Below are 22,565 nucleotides of genomic sequence, written 5' to 3' on the forward strand. Positions count from 1 at the left end.
ATACTGCATCCGCTGTTTCCGTTGTGGCCTCCTCTACATCGGGGAAACCAAGCGGAGGCTTGGGGACCACTTTGCAGAACACCTACGCTCGGTTCGCATTAAACAACTGCACCTCCCAGTCGTGAACCATTTCAACTCCCCCTCCCATTCCGCAGACAACATGTCCATCCTGGGCTCCTGCAGTGCCACAGCGATGCTACCCGAACGTTGCAGGAACAGCAACTCATATTCCGCTTGGGAACCCTGTAGTGGACTTCACAAGCTTCAAAATCTCCCCTCCCCCTACCGCATCCCAAAACCACCCCAGCTCGTCCCCGCCTCCCTAACCTGTCCTTCCTCCCACCTATCCCTTCCTCCCACCTCAAGCCCCACCCCCATCACCTACCTACTAACCTCATCCCGCCCCCTTGACCTGTCCGTCCTCCCTGGACTGACCTATCTCCTCCCTACCTCCCCACCTACACTCACCTTTACTGGCTCCATCCCCGCCTCTTTGACCTGTCTGTCTCCTCTCCAGCTATCTTCTCCTTTATCCATCTTCTATCCGCCTCCCCCTCTCTCCCTATTTATTTCAGAACCCCTTTCCCCTCCCCCATTCTGAAGAAGGGTCGAGGCCCGAAAGGTCAGCCTTCCTCCTCCTCTGATGCTGCTTGGCCTGCTGTGTTCATCCAGCTCTACACCTTGTTATCTCAGATTCTCCAGCATCTGCAGTTCCTACGATCTCCGTAATCATGAATTTGTTGTCAGCTGCAGCTTCGTAACATTAAGAAAAACTTAAGTTACCAAACATGTCAGCAAACAGTAATCCCGAAAGATATAATCTCCTTTCCTTTTCACATTACTGTATTGATTGTGATTTTGCAAGTGAGAATAACGCTATTATTAAAGGACTTAGATTGAAAATTGTAGAACAAAGTTTATGAAAGAGACTTGCCATTTTGAAGGCAGTACAAAGATTAACCACTTCTAAAAGTGAACCTTTACTTTAAATGGGAAAATTAAATACGTGAAAATTATAATTAACCTTGAACTGCTAATGGATAAAATTTGGCAACATAAGCTTCCAGCTCACAAACCATGACATTGATAGCCTCATTAATGAACCAGCATTAAAGCTGTTGAAATATCAAATTAACTACACTAATGAAACATCTTCTAATGTGTTTTCATCAGTTCTTGATTATTATTTCACTGTTGCAGTAGAAACTAAACTTCAATGTGAATGCTTCACTGCAAGAAACTGCTTACGACCTTGGAAAATGTATTTCCAAATATAACATGGTATTCCTGAAAAAAGACACATTTTGTCGTAGTGTCTCACTTGCGCTCATCAGGGCGAAGATGAAAGACTGACAATGTGTGTCAACAATAGTCAAGTTCCATGCTAACAAACAACAATTTGCAACACTCATGTGAAATACAATCTCCATTCACCCCATCGAAAGAAAATTGGGGAAATGACCCCTGCAGAACATGCTATTATTGATCTTCCAGCTTGTATGTGGTATTTAGGATGAGATGATCTTGGATTATTAGAACATAGACCATAGAACAGTACAGCACAGTACAGGCCCTTCGGCCCACGATGTTGTGCCAAACTTTTACCCTAAACCTAAGGTCTATCTAACCTCCACCCCTACCTTATACTGTCATTCATCGGCCTATCTAATAGCCGCTTAAATGCCCCTAATGAGGCCGACTCCACTACCCTCTCTGGCAATGCATTCCACGCCCCTACCAATCTCTGAGTAAAGAACCTACCTCTGACGTCTCCCCTATATCTACCTCCACTCACTTTAAAACTATGTCCCCTCGTAATAGCTATCTCCACCCTTGGAAAAAGTTTCTGGCTATTATTTGAAAAGGAAAATTTAATATTTATGGGTGGCACGGTGGCTGAGTGGTTGGCATTGCTACCTCAATGCTGGGGACCTGGGTTCAATTCCAGCTTTGGGTGACTGTGTTGAGTTTGCATGTTCTCCCCATGTCTGTGTGGGTTTCCTCCAGGTGCTCCGGTTTCCTCCCACAGACCAAAGATGTGCAGGTTAGGTGGTTTGGCCATGCTAAATTGTCCAGGGATGTGTAGACCCGTTGGATTAGTCATGATAAATGTGATGTTGTGGGATTGTGATAGGTGACTGAATGTAGTTGGGATGCTCTTCAGAAGGTCGGTGCAGACTCAATAGAATGAATGGCCTCGTTCTGCACTGTAGGAGTTCTATGATTCTCTAAAACAAAGACATCAATTGAAAGATGCAGTCAATTTTGTATTCACTTTGCTAAAGTTAAGAATATTTCTTTCTTCTAATTTGTCACCTTCCTTTTTCCTTTCCCTCCCAATAATGCCAACTCTCATAAGACTATAAGAAATAGGAACAGGAGTAGGTTGTTTGGTCCCTTGAGCCTATTTAGTAGGATCACGGTTGATCCAATATTCCTCATGTGCACCTTCCTGCCTTTCCTGTAACTCTTGATTCCCTGGCGGATCAAGAATCTATTTCAGCCGTGAATATACACAAGGACTCTGCCCCCACAGCTCTATGGAAAGGAGTTCCAGAGACTTACCACCCTCTGAGAGAAGAAATTCCCCCTCATCTCATTTTTAAATTGGCACCCCTTAATTCTGAGACTATGCTGTCTAGTCCTAGACTGTCCCATGAGGGGAAATATCTTCTCAGCCTTTACTCTGTTCAGCCCCTTAAGAATGCTATATGTTTCAATTAGATCATCTCTCATTCTTCTAAACTCCAGTGAGTAGAGTCCCAACCTGTTTAGCCTTTGGTCATAAAACAATCCCTCCAATCCAGGAATCATCCTTGTGAACCTTCACTGAACTGTGTCCAATGAAATATTAACTTTCCTTAAATAGAGGGACAATATGTGCTCACAGTATTCCAGATGTGGTCTCACCAGCTCCTTGTACAGTTGTAGTAAGAGTTCCCTGCTCTTATACCCCAACCCCCTTGAAATAGGGACCAAAATTCCATTAGCCTTCCTGATTACCTGCTGCACCTGTGTCCTAGCTCTCTGTGTTTTGTGCACAAGTACCCCCCACGTCCCTTTGTGTTGCACCTATGAGCAGTTTTGTTTTCTCTGAGAGAAGAAATTCCTCCTCATGTCTTAGATGTGTGACCCGTTATCCTGAGATTATGCCCTCTGGTTGTGGACTCTTCTACAAGAGGAAACAACCTTTCTGTATCTGCCTTGTCAGGCCCCGCTAAGAACCTTTTACATTTCAATAAGGTTGCTTCTTATTCTTCTAAATTCTAATGAGTGCAGCTCCAATCTGCTCAATCTTTCTTCATAAGGCAGTCCCTCCATACCTGTATCAGCCAAGTGAACCTTCTCTGGTCTGCCTCCAATTCCAGTAAATATTTCTTTAGATAAGGGAGTCAAAACTGTTTGCAGTACTCTAGCTGTGGTCTGACTGATGCCTTGTGTAGTTTTAGCAAAATCATTTAGTCTTGTCTTCCTCTGAAATTGTCTGCCCCACACACATTTACTTCCAGCAGCTATCACAAGGTAGCAAGCAGATGCAAAAACCTGAGAAAAATGTTGCTGCTGTCTGTAACTCAGAAATGCTGAAACCTTTTGACAGCAAGCTCCCTGCTTAAAATTGTTTACCCTATATCAAATTAGATGCTTCCTATATGGCATGACTTATACACTACCTTTAACAATAAAACCAACTTTATATAACATTGAAAAGCATAGCCACTCTAGGTAATGAGAGAAACAACATAAGCATTATTTGTGAAATGACCTCACAGTATTTTGGTACATTTGATAATACAGTTACTGTGGGATTTTACAGCAATGCTTAGTTTATGGCCAACTATGCAACCTTATACTTAATTAGCATGAAGGTACCTTATTCTGTCAAAGGATGTGAGAATTGCTAGCAGGTCAGCATTTATTGCCTAACCTTAATTGTTCTTATGAAGGTTATGGTGAGCTGCCCTCTCCAACTACTGCAATCCATGTTGTGTAAATACTGTTGAGAATGGAGTTCCAGGATCTGTACCCATTGCCAGTGAAAGAACAAAGATTTAGTTCCAAATCAGGATGTTGCTGTGATCTTCATCAGAGCATAATATATGCTCACAGTATTCCAGATGTGGTCTCACCAGCTCCTTATACAGTTGTAGTAAGAGTTCCCTGCTCTTATACCCCAACCCCCTTTAAATAGGGGCCAAAATTCCATTAGCCTTCCATTACCTGCTGCACCTGTGTCCTAGCTCTCTGTGTTTTGTGCACAAGTACCCCCAAGTCCCTTGGTGTTGCACCTATGAGCAGTTTTTTTTCTCTGAGAGAAGAAATTCCTCCTCATGTCTTAGATGTGTGACCCCTTATTCTGAGATTATGCCCTCTGGTTGTGGACTCTTCTACAAGAGGAAACAACCTTTCTGCATCTGCCTTGTCTGATGAAGAGCTCTGATGAAGAATCATCTAGACTCGGAACGTTAACTTGCTTTTCTCCATGGATGCTGCCTGACCCAATGTGATCTCTAGCACTTTTTGTTTTTGAAATAACTGCACAGAGGCTGGTACCCTGTCCCCAAGTCACTCTTTATTTATTTGTGCACAATACACTAGCTGTGACCAGCCAGCTCAGAGTCAGTCCCCTGAACTGAGGAGATCTAATCTCCTGGTTATATTGATCAGCCGGGGCTTTTCTGATTGACCCAGGTTAACAACCCCAATCAACGACCTCATAGACAATGAAGTGAACCTGGTTCCAATCACTACATCCCTTGCCTGTTAAGTCCGGGGATGTAGGCCTGGTCTTTACTTTGTAGGTTCTCCTGTGACATTTTTACCTGAAGTTCGGTTCTTCTGATTCGGACTCTGACACAGGCGGCGTGTACAGGACAGTAGTCCATCTCTTGCGTTCAGACCGTCATGGGAGAGTTTCTTCCACGGTAACAATATCAAGACTGCATCCATCTCGGTCTCTGAGGTTTGCTCGACACTAAGTGGAGGGGAAGAACCTATGGTTTCTGGCAGGCCTTCTGGCTGTTCTGGCGTGCCAGGTATGCTTTGCTCCTGCCCTATTTCCGAGTTAGAAGTTTTCAGGTGATCCACGCGTTTGAGAGTGACAGGACCTGACCTCATGTCAACCTCGCCTCTTACCCATACAGGGCCATTTCCATGTTCCGGCACCAAACTTTGTCCCCTGAATTAAACTATCTCCCTCGCTTAGAGGCAGTATGTGGCCAGTATTGGCATTCCTGCTGCTGTTTCACCCTCCCCTCTCCCCCGACTTCACACCCCCCCCCCCTCCACCCAGGTCTGGGAATATCAGGTTTAACCTGGTGTGGAATCCTCTCCCCATCAGCAACTCTGCTGGAGCTATCCCTGTTGTTGCATGAAGGGTGGTCCTATAATCGAACAGGAACAGGGATAGTTTGGTATCAATTGATGCTGTTGGCTACTTCTTTAAATGTTTGAATTCAATGTTTGAACCACTCTTTCTGCTAGACCATTGGACAATGAATGGTATGAAAGCTGTTCTTATGTGCTGAATGCCATTTGACTTTAGGAAATATTCAAATTCTTTGCTTGTAAATGACATCCCGTTGTCCATAACCAGTTCTTCTGGGAGTCCATGTAGCTCACAGCTTCTCAATCGTCATCCCTGAGTTTGCTGAACAAACTTTATGCACGTCCAACCACTTTAAATGGGCATCCACAGTGACCAGGAACATTGAGCCCATGAAAGGACCAGCATTGTCAACATGCAACCAACTCAGGATTTTCCCAGACATTCCCACAAACGTGGGGGTGTTGCTGGTAGTACTTTTTGTCCTTGTTGGCACTCGGGGCACTGCCCCACCAATGCAGCTATTTGGCATCCAACCCCAGCCACCAGACATAGCTTCTTGCTAGCATCTTCATCTTGGAAGCCCCGGATGACCTTGGTGGAGTTCAGTCAGTATCTGGTGCGATTTTTATTCGGCACCCTTGCTCACCATAGTAATACGGTGAAATGGTCTCGCCGGGACCAAAAGGGTTTCAGTCTGGGTTGTGATGACCCTTCTGTTTTCCCCATTACAATCAGCTGTTTTAGTTTTGCTAGGACTGGATCTTTTGTGTCCACAATCGGATATTGTCAGGGGTGTCTGGAAGAGTGTCCAGTAAGTTCAAAACCAAAACAGACTCTAACCAGGGAGGCACCATCGGTGGAGTATCTGCCAGTGGGAGGCAGCTCCAGGCTCTCCATTAGCCACTTGGCTTCCTGAATGGTGTTCTAACTTGTACTTGTATGCTCTGAGAATAAGGGCCCAATGCTGAATTCTACCAGAAGTTATGGGCGGCACCACCTTGCCTTCCTTCAGCAGCCCTAGCAGGGGTTTGTGATCTGTCACTATGACAAATTCCCAACCATAAAGGTACTGGGGGAACTTTCTCATTCCAAACCACCAAACCTCCTTTCTCTATATGGGCATATTTGCATTCGGCATCAGCCAAAGTCTGGGAAGCATACACTATCAGGTGTTCCTGTCCATTGGGCCACTGGTAAGCTAACAATACCCTGATACCGTATGGGTAGGCGTCACATGTCAGCACTACCTCTCGCTTTGGATCGTAGTGGGCCAACACCTTAGATGACGATAGCTGCATTTTTACTTCCCTAAAGGCTCCTTTGATCGCCCTCATGTTATCTTCCAACGGGTGTAACCTGGTTTTGTTGGCTCTGTAATCCAAGTAGGTCATTTGGGATGCCTGAAACACACATTTTTCCCATCTGTGACATAAACCTGCCTGGGATAAACATTTAAGTACTATGTCCAAGTTCTCTTTATTGGTCTTCCCTGTTATTAGTACATCATCTAGATAAATGACAACCTGGGGTAGGCCATGTAAAATGTTCTCCATGGTCCGTTGGGAAAGAACACAGGCTGATGATAACCCAAATGCCAATCTTGTATATTGGTATAAACCCTTATGGGTATTAATTGTAGCATACTTCTGGGACTACTTATCCAGTCACAATTGCAAGTAGGCGTGGCTCATGTCCAGCTTTGTAATAGACAGCCCGCCCGCCAACTTTGTGTACAAGTCCTCTATGCGAGGGATCGGGTATTTATCCAGCTGCGAGAAGTGGTTTATCATTTGCTTAAAATCCCCACAAAAGTGAACTGAGCCATCAGGTTTCACAATCGGTACGACCAGTGCTGCCCATTCTGCAAACTGCACTGGTATGATGATTCCTTCGCTCTGCAATCTCCTGATTTCCTGCAAGGCAACTGGCACTGAGCGGGTCTTGCAAAATTTCAGAATTGCTTCCTGGTCCCTTTTGCCCTTTTGATAGTCCCAAGCCTTTCCTGAAATACTCTTGGATATTTCACTAGGACTTCACTGAGTCAGCCATTTTCTAATCAAAAAGTGTTGAGCCAATCCAAGTGAATCTTTCTCAACCAATTCCGCCCCAATAGGCTTGGGCCAGAACATTTTATTACCATCGGTGATAATGCACCAACTGCTTCTCATTGGAGACCAGAACCAAAGTTGTATTCTTAAACTGCAACGTGTATGTTCTCAGACAGCAGGATCAAATGAGTCAAGCTTCCCAAATAAAGGCACGATGCCAGAAATGCTAACCCTAACTCCAAGATGACTGTGGCAAGCAAATGTTCTTCAGGCATGGCTTATTTTCTCTCATTGCCACTGAAATAACTGCACAGAGGCCTGTATCCCGTTCCCAAGTCACCCTTTATTTACTTGTGCACAATACACTGGCTGTGGCCAGCCAGCTCAGAGTCAGTCGCCTGAATGAGGAGACTTTATCTCTTGTTTTTTTTTCTCTCTGAGGAGATTCTAATCTCCTGGTTATATTTTTTCTTATGTGCACCTGTGTAGGTGCGGGACACAATAAAAACACCATGTGTGCAAGTAACTTTATTAAGATACCACCACCAGGAAGAACATCCATGTGACCAAAGAATCAGTATCAAGCAGAGCCCCTAAGGGCAATGCCTATGTGAACGGAAAAGTGAAGGGGAGGGTAGGAATCAAATCAAAATAGAGTTCGAGGGGGAAATAAAGCACTCCACACCCTGTGGTGCCCACCTCTCCTGGTTATTATGGTCAGTCAGGGTCTTCCTGATTGACCCAGGTTAACAACCCCAATCAACGACCTCGTAGTCAACGAGGTTCCAATCACTACAGTTTTCAGTACAGATTCCAGCATCTGCAGTAATTTACTTCTTCTAGTATTCCGTCACACTCCTGATTTCTGCCTTGTATATAGTGGATAGGCTTCAGAGAGTCAGGAGGTGAGTTATTTGTTGCATAATTCCCAGCCTCTGATATGCTCAACCATTGTGTTTATATGGCTGGTCCAGTTCAGTTTCTAGTCAATGATAACATCATCACACTCCCCATACCCAATGCATATATGTCAAGGTAAGGCATTCAGCCAATATAAAGGTGAGTTGAGTGTTGTGGGATGATGGCTAAATTTTCTTTTGTTGGAGATGGTGATTGCCTGGTGCTTGTGTGGCATAAATGTTACTTGCCACTTGTCAGCCATAGCCTGAATGTTGTCCGAAGAAAGTAGTGTGTAAACAAAATATTTTCTTCTTGGTTTTATCTTATATTTTGCTAAATACTACATTTTTGTCATCAATATAAATTATGATGGTATATTCATTATTAGCAAACAATTCTTTCAACTGAAGGTCTAAGCAGAGGTTGCATGAGCCGGAGAAATTACATTTTAATCAACCAAGGTGGAGAAGCCGTGCACAAGTACTCAAGTTTTTTTTAAATTGACCAGTGATACTGCAAAGACCATTTAACATTTAGCTTTTTTTTTAGAACGTGGCGAGTGAACAGCAGTGGTATACTGTATTACATTGTCCAGACACAGGAAATCAAAGTTCTTTGCAAATTGCCTGGCATTCAAGATACAAGTGAAGGGAGCAATCAACTCTGACATAGCCCAGGAATTGAATTGATAGCTCCGTGTATACTGTTTGTATAGTTTAGCAATAGACAATTGGTACCTCAATCTAGAAGACTATGGAGAAAACCCCACAGCAATTTCAGCAGCCTTATGTTAATAGTGAGGGGATATAACTGATAAAGGAGCACCAGTCATGCAGTCAGCACTATAGTGTTGAAGCCTTATCTCTGCCCAAGCTTCTTTCAAATGGAATTATCTGTGGAGTTTATAAATTTACCGTAATGTGTTTTTGATAATCAAAAATCAACATCATAGTCTTATTTATTTCCACATCAAATGCTAATTTGGTTGAAGAGTAGTTAATTATCAACAAGACCAACATATTAAAATACAATTTTGACCTCTCATATTCTACATTTCTAGTTTTTTAAGTATCGCTGCATGACATCAGCAAAGCATGGTTTTATCCAACTGATGATGCAAATCCAGACAAGCAAAGCCTATTTGCACCAATCCTTTCTGCACAATATGACGTAAATAGGAAAGCTACAATCTTCAGTGCCGATCAAGCAGTGACCAGAGTTGCACATGTATTAATCCAAAGATGGTTAAAGGGCAAGTTTAAGTTGATGAACCTTGTGGTTATCATCCTTGACTGGTTTTGTCTCTGCATCAGGTTCCAGCCAACTCTCCAGTTATAAATTGCTTTTATATTGATGTTGATTTAATTTTGATTCCAGTATACTGCAGTTTGTGAGCTGCTCTCACTTTTAATACTAACAAATTGAACTCCCTTAAACTGAATATGAATCAATGAGAAACTTTCACCTACATGTCTGATGTGATGATAAGGAAATGGGTTTGAGTTGAATAACACTCAGATTTAGGTGATGGATACCAGTCCCTGCAAATCAGGGCTAAAACACTTACAAGATAAAGAGTAGTTAAATGGTGCCAGGTTGCAATTAATTAAAATAAAGAATTTTAATTTATATAGTGCCTTCCACTTTCTCCGGACACCTCAAGTAGCTTTCAGCTAATGAAATGCTTTTGAAGTCTAGTTGCTGTTGTAGTGTGGGAGATTTAGCAGTGTTCTGACCCACTGAATTTTGACACATTCATGACATGAGGCAAAGCTCAGTTCTGAACCCAGAAAGTTGTCAGGAAGGCTTTTTGGAAAGGGTGGAGCTGAAACATTTACCGCTAATCGCAGAAGTATTGTGGCACAGAATGAGGCCGTTTGGCCCATCGTTTCTGCACCTGCACTTTGGAGCACATGTTGACAAATGGCTGCACTGAAGGTATCTGTAAGGTACTCTGCACATCAAGAAGAGTGATGCTTATCAACTAATGGGCTAGATTTAGTGAGGAGCCACAGTCCCTGCCATGTGCTTGCCAACAATTCTCATGGCTGCTTCCTGTAAATTTTTGAGTCATTTGGCCACTACATGGCAGACGTAAGTTAACCCTTTCATTTACTAGGATTCTACACTTGCTGTCATTGCATGATAGCAATTTTCAGTGTCACAACTACCAAAGTGATTTTAAAAATGTTTTTAAAAGTCCTTTCCTGCCATGTACTGATGACTAAAAGACTGGCAAACCGGCTGTTACAAACAGTGCTTGTAAAGGTAGGAGAAGAAAGATCTAGCCTGCTCCCCCTCCAATGACTGATAGGCATTCTGCTTTGAAATGGAATTAGTCACCTGTTCTGTTAGTTTCAGACAATGTAGCTGGAAACATTTACTATGACTTCAATTGCAATTATGACCATACAATTTAAAACAAACTACTACTCCTTCCATTTAGTTTCCCAGGGCTTCACCAAGATCAGAATGCAATTAAATTATACTTTTCCTTGGGGAATTGCCTCTATGTTATATAAACTTTATATACAATATTATAGCAGGGACTATGCTTTAAAAGTATCCTTTTGGCCAAATATGCCTTTGAATGCTGTAAAATCATGAAAGATGTTGAATAAATGTTATGTTTTTGCTTCTGCATAAGAGCACAATGTAGTCATGAATAACAAATTCCATTCAGCCCATCATTTCTATATCAATTGCAGTGTCGAATTGTTTCTTAAATACTTTAAGATTTTTTGTCTCCACAGCCTTACTTAGGTGATCCCTATAGCACACATTGATCGCTCAGTGGGAAGTAGTGCCTGATATATTATATTTTAATTGTTTGAACCTTTGTTCCTGCATCCTACTGTCTCATTTTACTTTGAAGCAATACTATGGATTTTTATATTAGCAGTATGTGCATTATTACATTCTATGTGGACCAGATAAAAGATCAATTGTTGCAGTGTTTCATAATTTAAAACTATATTTATGTTTATCCATTGGACCCTTTGTTAATGCCTAATACTTCCTTGTCAACTTCCTGGTTTCCTTCCCCGAAGGCAGTCACTGTTGCTGGGGTATATGTCTGTAGGTATTGGCTGTCCACTTGTGCTTCGCCCAACAGCCTTCCTTCCTTTGTGACCCTAGGCAGTAAGTTGGTAATACTCACAAACATGTGCATCTTCTGTAAGTGATACTAAATAGCTAGTCGGAATTCTTTTACAATTGCCTTCATTTCTCTTTCAATAGCCAAGAGACATTCATTGTAAATTCTGGGTAGAAACTGACAACTGTTTAAAGTATTCATTCTGCCTTTAGTCTCCTAAGGGTGATGTACAGAATTTCAAATAACCAACATCTTCAAGAATTCCTTCTTACATTCAACAATCAGGAAATGCCACAGATGTCTTTCATGAGAACTCATGCAACCTCACATGATGAAGTGACTTCAGCACAAGATGTTTGAATCCCTATTGAAATCCACTTCAGACTGAGCAGAGCTGGTTTTGATATGTAGTAACTGACTACTGACACCAGAAACACCTCTATTGATTAATATAATACAGGACGAAGAGGAGACTGAAATATTCCCCTACCTCTATGCTGTACAGAGATCATCCCATTTTGCAGTTGCTCTAGTACTACAGGCTAAACTAATCTTTCTTTGTTAGTCATGTTTCAGCCTGTCCAACCCCACACATAACCTTAGAGCAGCCCCCAAATTTGGGAATCAACATGAATCTAGTTTGACCTGTGCTTCTTTCTGCCTTCAGTAACCTGATTAAGTTGTTAGAAATTACATTTGAATTTCCATATCCCAGTTACTGCAATTTTTAGGCAAGAGCTTTTATTGGATAAGGAAGGCAGAAGACAAAAAACACTGATGGCAGATCATCAAGGGTAGATACTCCCTGCAAAAATGATTATTTGACCATTAAGTGAAAAGCCTAATTTATAATGGGTAATTTTTTGATTGTTGTCAATGTGATGTGGTTGTTGTTAAAGTTGTCACTGTAATTGCCCCTTCTGCTTTCCCTGTTAGCTGGTGTTGTGCTTTCAATGTAATTGATAAATAATTAATTAGAATTGCAAGTTTAATGATCAAGTGTTCAAAATATGTTTGCAAAAGCACAGTGCATCCATGGTCTACTCACTAAAGTATACTTGTGTGTTTATATCCTTCCATGTTGAATTAATCAATACTAAAATGTATAAATTAATAAATAATTATTATAAAATCATCTTTCATTGCAGATCTGCATCACTCAGAAGATGGGGAAGACAAATTTCAATTGATGTTTTTATGTCTGAAAGTCAGACTTCGCAAGAAAGGGAGAAATCTGCTTAAATTTGGAACAACCACACCTCAGGATATGAGCCAGAATGAACCCGAAGAATACTGGTTTGCAATGACCCGGGAAAAGTGAGTTCATAACTGGGAATACAATACATTTTCCTCAACAGAACTAACAAAATCTGTTCTTTATGCTCTTTCACACATAATGATCAAATGTTAAGTATTAGCCAGTTCCTTTCTCTTAAATATAATATAGATTATTATAGTAAATCCTAACCAGCAGTTGGATGCTATTTATGCAAATCATTTTAATAAAAAGTAATATGTAATTGTTTAAGGCAGATTTCAAATGCAAAAGGAAAAAGAAAAACTTACTGATCTTTAAAGGCAGGTTATTTCTGTTGAAGTCATTGGGTGTATCCAATAGAACAACAGACTGGGAAATGGAGTTGAGTCCACAGTCAGATCAGCCAGGATCTTACTAAATGGCACAGCAGGCTTAATGGGTCAAATGTCTACTTTTGCACCTATTTCTTGTTCCATAGCTGCTATTTCATTCCAGATTTGCAATAAATTTGTTGTTACTTTTTTAGGTGATATTTGTTCTCATGCCAATATATTCTTCTCCTCTGAAAATATTGATGCACATTGATACATATTGAGCATTTCACTATCACAATAATTAAGCATCTTGCATGTGTGGCTCTAAGTTTTGGCAGCTGTTTAACAATGTGGAAGTCATTGCAGTAGAGCCCAGTCATCATGCCATCTGCCATCCATGTGTGTATACTGGCAACACAGAATCTTTAACTGCAGAGCTTCTCATTTCTTTCTGTCTTGTCACAACAGTTGACCAGGAGTCAACCATGGGCCCTTCCCAGGCATTGTGGCTCTCTTACTCACTGTTTGATATGTTGAGCCATTGGAGAACCTGGCATGTGTGTAAAATGTAATAGTTACTATATGTTCTTGAGTGATGAGTGCTGTCACATATGTTTTTGGTAGCCATGATGTGGAGGTGCTAGTGTTGGACTGGAGTGGACAAAGTCGGGAGTCATACGATACCAGGTTATAGTCCAACAGGGTAATTTGAATCACAAGCTTTTGGAGCGTAGCCTTTTTGTCAGTTGAAATGAGAGGGAAGCACACAGAACACAGAATTTATGGGAAGAGCGTGATCAACGGCAGAGAGATCAAAAGAATATATAAATGGTGTGGGTTATTATTTGGCACTCCACTCACACCATTTATTTGGTCTTTTGATCTCTCTGCCCTTGATCTCTGTCTGCCCATAAATTCTGTCTTCTGTGCGCTTCTCTCTCACTTTGCCTGACAAAGGAGCTGCGCTCCAAAAGCTTGTGCTTTCAAATAAACCTGTTGGACTGTAACCTGGTGTCATGTTATTTCTGACATATGTTTTTATGATTGAAAATAGCATAGGTACTTTGGGTGATTTCTTCCTTGGGGCTTATATTCAGGTTCATCATGAATTATTGGGTGGATATCTGCTACCTTCTAGATAATACAGTTCCTATTAAGTGTGAGTCCATTGTGCAAAACACAATGATGACCAGTTAGAAGTCTCACTCAGATCCCAGCCCTGCCCAACTTACACTGCAATTATTTCAATGGAATGAAATTTAGACAATTTGCTTAGCAATCCACTCAGTTGGATTACCAACTTCCATCTATTTTTCTTTTCCAGGGAAAGATGATTAAGAAATAAAGCATTTTGTCATTTTTATAAAGCAAACCTATTTGATTGGCACCCCATCCACCTCTTTCTCTCCCTTTACCATCTAGAGTCAGTGGCAATAGGGTGTACCATCTACAAGATTAATTGCAGTAACATACCAAGATCCCTTGAACAGCATTTTTCAAACCTCACGACCGCTATCACTTAGAAGAACAAAGACAGCAAACACACATAATTATCATCACCTGCAAGTTCCCACTCAAAAGACACACCATTCTTTCACTCACCCTGGCTGAACTCCCTTTCAAACACTATTGGGGTGTACCTAAACCCCAAGGACCACAGCAGTTCAAGAAAGAGGCTGATTACCACCTTCTCAAGGGCAGTTGTGGATCAGCAATAAATGATAGTGTAACCAGCAACGCCCACACTGCACAAACAAATAAAACTTGAGCTTATGTGACAAAATACTGCTTAAGCTTGATATAGTCATGTTGATATTGCAAAACAAATATTAATTATTATAACAATCTAAACTCACACAATGAATCTTTATCTCTGTTCAGTGGTGACCAAGGATATGTGTATCAGAGAAGCTCAATGGATAAGTTTGTTATCTGACTTTCCTCCACTTTATTACTCTGTAGATCAAAGTTTACCTTTGTTACCTTGCTGCAGACCTTATTTTCTAAGCAGTAAATGTGGTCAGTTGCACAATGAAAAGATAAACCTAAAAAAGACAATTTTCTGCCCTCATGAAGACACTAAACTCGTCCTTTATCTGAGGCCTTTCTTCATGTGTGAGCCCCTTTGGGTGAAAAAGAATTTCCTTATCTGCCTTCAAAATCCTTCACCTTTCATTTTAAATCTATGTCCCATAGTCATTGACCTCTCTGCTAAGGTAAATAGGCCCTACCCATCCACTTTATCCAGGTCCCTCACAATGTTATCTTTCAATGAAATCTCCCGTCAGCCTGTTCCAAGCAGCTCAATTCCAGTGTATCCAATCTTGCCTCAAAGCTTTATTTTTCCAGAAAAGAAAACAGAAATTGCTGGGAAAACTAAGCCTCCATGGTTCTTGGGTTTTTCTGTATTTTCCCCATCCTGACAATATCCATGCTATGCTGTATGTTAAAATCATATTTGCAGGTTTATCACACAACGTCCAGCAACTATGTACAATTATACGCAGCTGCAAAAATCCAAGTTTGTGATTTTCTAATTAAACAGCATCTCAGCCGTGGGATACATAAGTATCCTGAAAAAAAGACTATAATGGCCAAAAATAAATCCCTTTGCATCATGTTGGCTCCACTTACCCTACAGCAACTCACCAAGGTTCCTTCAACAGCACTTTTGATCTCTACCACCTAGAAAGGCTGCAAGGAACAGCACCACTAACACTTCTCCAAATCATAGACCACAATGGCTCACAATAATGTCACAGTTCCTTCACTGTCGCTGGAACTGCAATCCTAACAGGACTGTGGGTATACCTACAACTGCAACAGTTCAAGAAGACAGCTCACCACTACCTTCTAAGGGCAATTAGGGATGGGCAATAAATGCCGGCCTTTCCAGCGACACTCCTAATCCATTAACACATTTTTAAAAAGTTGCACTGTGAGGAATTTCTAATTGTTCTGTATATTATCTAATATTATAATGCTTTAATTCCTATTCTGGATAAAGTCTTTACTCACTTCATGTTATGGTGTGCTGTATGGCTCTATGGTGATCACTGGACCTGGTTGATGCAATAACTAAGTTGTTAGATGAATACAGTAAAATTAATGCATGTTTCATGAAGTTTCAGAACATGTTTGATGAAGTTCTTAATTTGTGTTCATTGTTTGCGTGGATATAGACCTCAGTGGAACTCTTGATAGTTCTAATGGTTGTGATTATGCAATTCGAAAAGTGTTTATTGTATTGGCATAATACTGAATATATATATATATATTAAAAGGTAGGGCAATTACATCTGTATGCTCCCTATCCAAAGCAATCCTGTATTCAATACAACTACAATGTAAGCCTCTAGACAGAATGTTTAAAAACGAAAAATTCTGAGAATAGAGTGGGCCGAAATTCACATCTGCTTGGGCACATCTCCTGTTAAGTCAGAAAGTACTTGTTCCACAGACAGGGTAATAGGAATCTGGAACTCTCCCTAACAGCTTTGCAGGCCAGGAAAATTGGAGATTTCAAGACTGAAATTGTTGGATTTTTGTTGGTTAAAGACATCTGTAGATATGGAGCAAAAGTGGTGAAAGGGAATAGAGGCTCAGATCGGCTATGATCTAATTAAAAACAATGAGCCGAGTTGTATACTCCTGTTCCTTATGTTCTGGGAGCATGTCTGGCACATTTCTAGTGTAATTGCAAATAGGGAGCCAGTAAATGGAATTGAACCCAGTTTCACTGGGATTTCACCTCATGGAGAAGCCTGAAAATTCTATTGAGACAGATGGATCTTTCCCCCCACACTTAGTATATCACAGAACAGCATCTGAGGGAGTTCTCTGACTTCCCTGAGAAATTTCACCCAGTACACCGGTTGATAGACCCAAGGGAACCCATTCCTGTTTGGAGCTGCTGAAGATTCAATTAAGGCCTAGTAAAAGTCCCATGCAAATGGTATTGATTATTATCCTAAGAGGTGTGGTCAGCCAGCAATGCCCACGTGGCATGAGTGAATAAAAAAAATTAAAATTTGAGACCTTAGTGATGATTGTCTGTGTCCTTCTGTGAGCTACTCTAGGCTCAGCTACGTGTCCCATACCCAGGGCTATGAGCCACAGTCGACATAGAAACCACCACATTTTCATTGGTGATGATGGAAGAGCCAGAACTTTGAGGAACTACATTTGTTTACAGGTATAAGATCCTTCAGGAAGAGGACTTGTGTTTCCTTTAAATGCATATGAGAAAGTCAATGAGAAACTACCTCATGTATTATTTTCCCTAGTTGCATTGCTTATTGAAGTTGAACACGGTAGGCTTTAATAAGAGGAGGAAATTGTAGGACCATCAGATATGAAGAAATGGGCAGAGAACCTGCCCTTGGGCAGATGACAGATACTACTACCATTAAAGGCCTACTTTGATCCAAAAAAGAAAATCTTCCCAAATTAATGTACTCCATCTCATAAGTACCTACAGCATCAACAATGGAATGGCAGGACAGCAATCTGATATTTAAAGCAGAAAGGCAGATGTTGCTGATGGACCCTTCCTTATGCAAGCTGACTGGCTGCCTGAAGAATGGTGATGACCCTGACCCTAGCATTTGCAACAGGTTTTGTGCTTTTCTATGTGGCTGCAACTAAGGCTCATTAAACCACAGTCCATCAGCAGAGAATACATATGTGCCTTTAATAGGACAGAACAAAATAAAAAGGGAAGAGGAAAAACTGTACATAAAAGCCTAAGAAATTTAACTAATACTGTTTGTAGAGAAGACAAAATAAAGGAGCCCTAAATGTAAAATGGTCTCTAATAAGTCCTGTCGTGGCTTAATTGGAAAATTCTTTATCCAGGCAATTAAATGTGTAGCTCATCATCAGGCAGAGTATTTGATGTCACTAACATAGATGCATTTTGAGAAAGCTGGGTAAATATATGAGGGATAAAGGACAGTTCTTGTTTAGAAGGAGTTTGAAACCAACGGATGACAATTTTAAAAACTTCCAATTTATTTGATAAGAATTGCAGCCCGTGATAATGCTTCCATTTACTCCATGCCTACAAATATTTATCTCAAAATTGTCACTAATTGCAGTTCCCATGTCTTAAGCAAGAAGGCAAAGTTCCAATAGGAACACCCCCCACACCCCAAAAGAGGATTTTTGTGCCTTCAGAAACACAGTTCCAGATTGTTCACTTATCTCCAACAACATCTATGTATTTCAGACCAACCCTGTGAAACAAATAAGGCAAGGTTAGTTCACAGAATGCAGTCCTTACTCATTCACGAACATAGTATGTCCTTACCAGTTGATAGCGTTTACCAATGTCACTATTCAACAAAAGTCAATATTTAAAGAAAATAAGAGGCAGAACGAAACGAAAGAAATCATGATAATAAAAATGGTGATCCAGTTTAACTAATACTTTTAAAAATAGGGGCAGATAATTACGTTAACTGTTTAAACAGATATGGTAATTTGATATTGTGATGAGCAATTCTGGTTGAGGGAAGACTTTTTGTTTGCACTTTACCAGCTGGTGCAAGCTGCACTAAATTTGCACAAAATAATTAACAGCATCACATTTTAATTGCCTGCACTATTTCCTTTTGAAAATGCCTCAGTGTCATGACGTAAAGACAACAATCTCTGCCTCAATGTCAGCAAAATGAAGTAGCTGGTCATTAACTTCAGGAAGTGGAGTGGAGGGCATGCCCCAGTCTATATCATTGGTGCTGAGGTGAAGATGGTCGAGAGTTGCAAGTTCCTAGGAGTAAATGTCACCAACAATCTGTTCTTGTCCATCCACGTCAGTGCCACAGTCAAGAAAGCATATCAACAACTCTACTTCCTCAGAAGGCTAAGGAAATTTGGCATGCCCATGATAAGTATCACCAATTTTTATAGATGCACCGTAGAAAACATTCTATCCAGATGCATCACAGCTTGTTATGGCAACTGTTGTGCCCAAGACCGCAAGAACTTACGACACTTGTGAACATAGCCCAGTCCATCATGAATACCAGCCTTCCTTCTATTGACTCCATCCATACTTCCCACTGCCTCGAGAGAGCAGCAAACATGATCACACACCCCTCCCAGCCTAGTTATACTGTTTTCCACCCTCTTCTATCAGGCAGAAGGTAAAAACGTTTGAAAACACATTCCAACAGCTTCAAGAACAGCTTCTTCCCTGCTGTTATCAGAGTTATGAATGGACATTTCATATTAGACTATAAGACATAGGAACAGAAATTAGGCCAGTCAGCCCATCGAGTCTGCTCCGCTATTCAATCATGGCTGAGAAGTTTCTCCACCTCATTCTCCTGCCTTCTCCCCGTAACAGTTGATCCCCTTAACAATCAAGAATCTATGTTTCTCTGTCTTAAGTATACTCGATGACCTGGCCTCCACAGCTATCTATGGCAATGAATTCCATAGATTCACCACTCTCTGGCTGAAGAAGTTTCTCCTCATCTCTGTTCTAAAGGGTCTTCCCTTTACTCTAAGGCTGTGCCCTTGGATCCTGGTCTATCCTGCTAATGGAAACATCTTCTCAACGTCCACTCTATCCAGGCCATTCAGTATTCTGGAAGTTTCAATTAGATTCCCCCTTCATCCTTCTTGAGTATAGACCCAGAGTCCTCAAACATTCCTCATACGGATCATTCTCGTGAACCTCCTATGGACCTGCTCCAGGGTTAGTACATCCTTCCTGAGAATATGGGGCCCAAAATTGCTCACAATATTCAAAATGTGGTCCGACCAGAGCCTTATAAAAGTCTCAGAAATACATCTTTGCATTTATATTCTAGCCCTCTCAAAATAAATGCCAACATTGCATTTGTCTTCCTAACTACCGACTCAACCTGCAATTTATCTTTAAGAGAATCCAGGACTAGGACTCCCATGCCCCTTTGCACTTCAGATTTCTGAATTTTCTCCCCATTTAGAAAATAGTCTATGCCTCTATTTTTCCTTCCAAAGTCCTCACACTTTACCATACTGTATTCCATCTGCCACTTCTTCGCCCAGTCTCCTAACCTGTCCAAATCCTTCTGCATCCTATCGCCTCCTCAATACTACCTGTCCCTCTACCTTTCTTTGTATCATCTGCAAACTTAGCTAGAATGCCGTCAGTTCCTTCATCAGGATAACTAATGTATAAAGTGAAAAGTTGTGGTCCCAAAATTGACCCTTGCGGAACTCCACTAGTCACTGGCTGCCATCCTGAAAAGGACCCTTTTAACCCCACTCTCTGCTTTTTGCCAGAGAGCCAATCTTCTATCCATGCTAGTACCTTGTCTCTAACACCGTGGGCCCTTAGCTTCTGCGGCACCTTGTCAAAGGCCTTCTGGAAGTCCAAGTAGATAACATCCATTGGTTCTCCTTTGTCTAACCTGCTCGTTACCTTCTCAAAGAATTCTAACAGATTTGTCAGGCCTCTTGACGAAACCATGCTGACTTTGCCCTATTTTACCATGCACTTCCAAGTATTCAGAAATCTCATTTTTCACAATGGGCTGCAAAATCTTAGACTGAGGTCACGCTAATTAGCCTGTAATTTCGTGTCTTTCGCTTCACTCCCTTCTAAAAAGACAGGTTACATTAGCAATTTTCCAGTCCTCTTGGATCCTCCCTGACTCCAGTGATTCCTGAAAGATCACCACTAACTCTTCCACCATATCTTCAGTTATCTCCTTCAGAACTCTGGGGTGTAGTCCATCTGGTCCAGGTGATTTATCCACCTACAGACCTTTCAGTTTTTCTAGCACCTTCTCCTTGGTGATGACTACCATACTCACCTCTTCCCCCAGCTCTCCTGAATTTTTGGGATATTACTCATGTCGTCCACCGTGAAGACTGGCGCAAAGTACTTGTTCAGTTCCTCCACCATTTCTTTGTTCCGCATTACTGCTTCTCCTGTGTCATTTTCCAGCAGCCCAATGCCCACTTTTCCCTCTGTTTTACCCATTATATATTCTAAAGAAACTCTTGCAATCTTCTTTTGTGTTACTGGCTAATTTACCTCATATTCAATCTTCTCCTTCCATATTTTTTTTTAGTTGCCCTCTGTTGGTCTTTGTGGGCTTCCCAATCCCCTGGCTGCCCACTGCCCTTCGCTGCATAATATGCTTCCTCTTTTGCTTTTATCCTATCCCTGACTTCCCTTGTCAGCCATGGTTGCCTCATCCTCCCTTTAGTATGCTTCCTTTTCCTACGGATGGATTTTTGCTTTGTCTCCTGAATTAATCCCAGAAACTCCTGCCATTGCTGTTCCACTATCTTTACTGCTAGGCTCCTCTCCCAGTCAATTCTGGTCAGCTCTTCCCTCATGCCTCTGTAGTTACCTTCATTCAACTGTAATACCATTACATCTGATTCCAGCTTGTCCCTCTCAAACAAAATTTTATCATATTATGGTCACTGCCTCCTAAGGGTTCCTTCACCTTAAGCTCCCTTATCAAGTCTGGTCACTACACATCACTAAATCCAGAATTCCCTGTTCCCTAATGGGGTCCATCACAAGCTGCTCCAAAAAGCCATCTCGTAGACATCTGACAAATTCCTTCCACCTGCATATTGAAATACTCCATGATCACTGTAACCTTGCCTTTCTGACATGCCTTTTCCATCTCCAGGTGTATCTTGTGCCTCACATTCTGACTACTGTTTGAAGGCCTGTACATAACTCCCGTTATGGTTCTTTTTTCACCTTTGCCATTCTTCAATTCTACCCACACAAATTCTACATCATCTGACCCTACATCATTTCTTGCTATCGTTTTAATTCGATTTCTTACTAATAAGGCAACCCAACCCCCTCTGCCTACTTGCCTGTCCTTTCGATAGGATGTATATCCTTGGATATTTAGCTCCCAGTCCTGATTCCCTTGCAGCCATGTCTCTGTGATACCCTCCACATCATACCTGCCAATTTCAATCTGCACCACAAGCTCATTTACCTTATTTTGTATACTGCATGCATTCAGGTACAATACCTTCAGTCCTGTATTTACCGTCCCTCTTCTCATTGTCATCTCCTTATTTGATGTGCTTGAAGTTCGATTCCTAATCCTTTTCAAACTCTCTTGTCCTATTTTGTGTTTTGGAGACTTTAATAACCTCTCAGTTCTCCTGAGATCTCCTTTCTTTTCATCTTTTTCATATTTTTCATGCAGTTGAATTCCCCCTCTACATGCTAACCTGCTGCTTTGTTTCCCTTCCCTCCCCCACCCCCCCACATTCTAGTTTAAAGTCCTATTGAACACCCTATTTACCCTTTTCGCTAGAACATTCATCTCAGCTCGGTTCAGATGGACACAGTCCCAGTGGTACAGATCCCTCCTGTTCCAATACTGATGCCAGCACCCCATGAAAAGGAACCCCTCTTTCCCACATCACTCCTTTAGCCACGTGTTTATTTCCCTTATTCTGGCATCCCGATGCCAATTTGTCACATGGCTCAGGTAGTAATCTGGAGATTATAACCCTTGAGGACCTGTTCTTTAATTTAGTTCCTAGTTCCTTAAAGATTAGATAATCCCCAAACAGGTCCTCTTTCTCATCTTGCCTGCGTTGTTTGTTCAGATGTGGACCACAACAACTGGATCCT

The 22,565-nt window shown here is 41.4% G+C and overlaps 1 protein-coding gene across 12 annotated transcripts in view; it reads left to right on the forward strand.

Annotated features, from left to right (window-relative positions):
- si:ch211-15d5.11 (nuclear receptor coactivator 7) overlaps positions 1-22,565 on the forward strand; it is a 98,316-nt gene that overhangs the window by 48,703 nt on the left and 27,048 nt on the right. For all 12 annotated transcript variants that reach the window (XR_007264956.1, XM_048613070.1, XM_048613073.1 and 9 more), the window contains one exon: positions 12,520-12,688. Coding sequence is in view for 11 of the 12 variants with exons in the window: in XM_048613070.1 (XP_048469027.1) it covers positions 12,520-12,688 (169 nt within the window). In the remaining variant the exon portion in view is untranslated. The remainder of the gene's footprint in view (positions 1-12,519; positions 12,689-22,565) is intronic.

The sequence above is a fragment of the Rhincodon typus genome, chromosome 27, assembly GCF_021869965.1.
Source record: "Rhincodon typus isolate 14 chromosome 27, sRhiTyp1.1, whole genome shotgun sequence".
Classification (NCBI taxonomy): Eukaryota; Metazoa; Chordata; class Chondrichthyes; order Orectolobiformes; family Rhincodontidae; genus Rhincodon; species Rhincodon typus.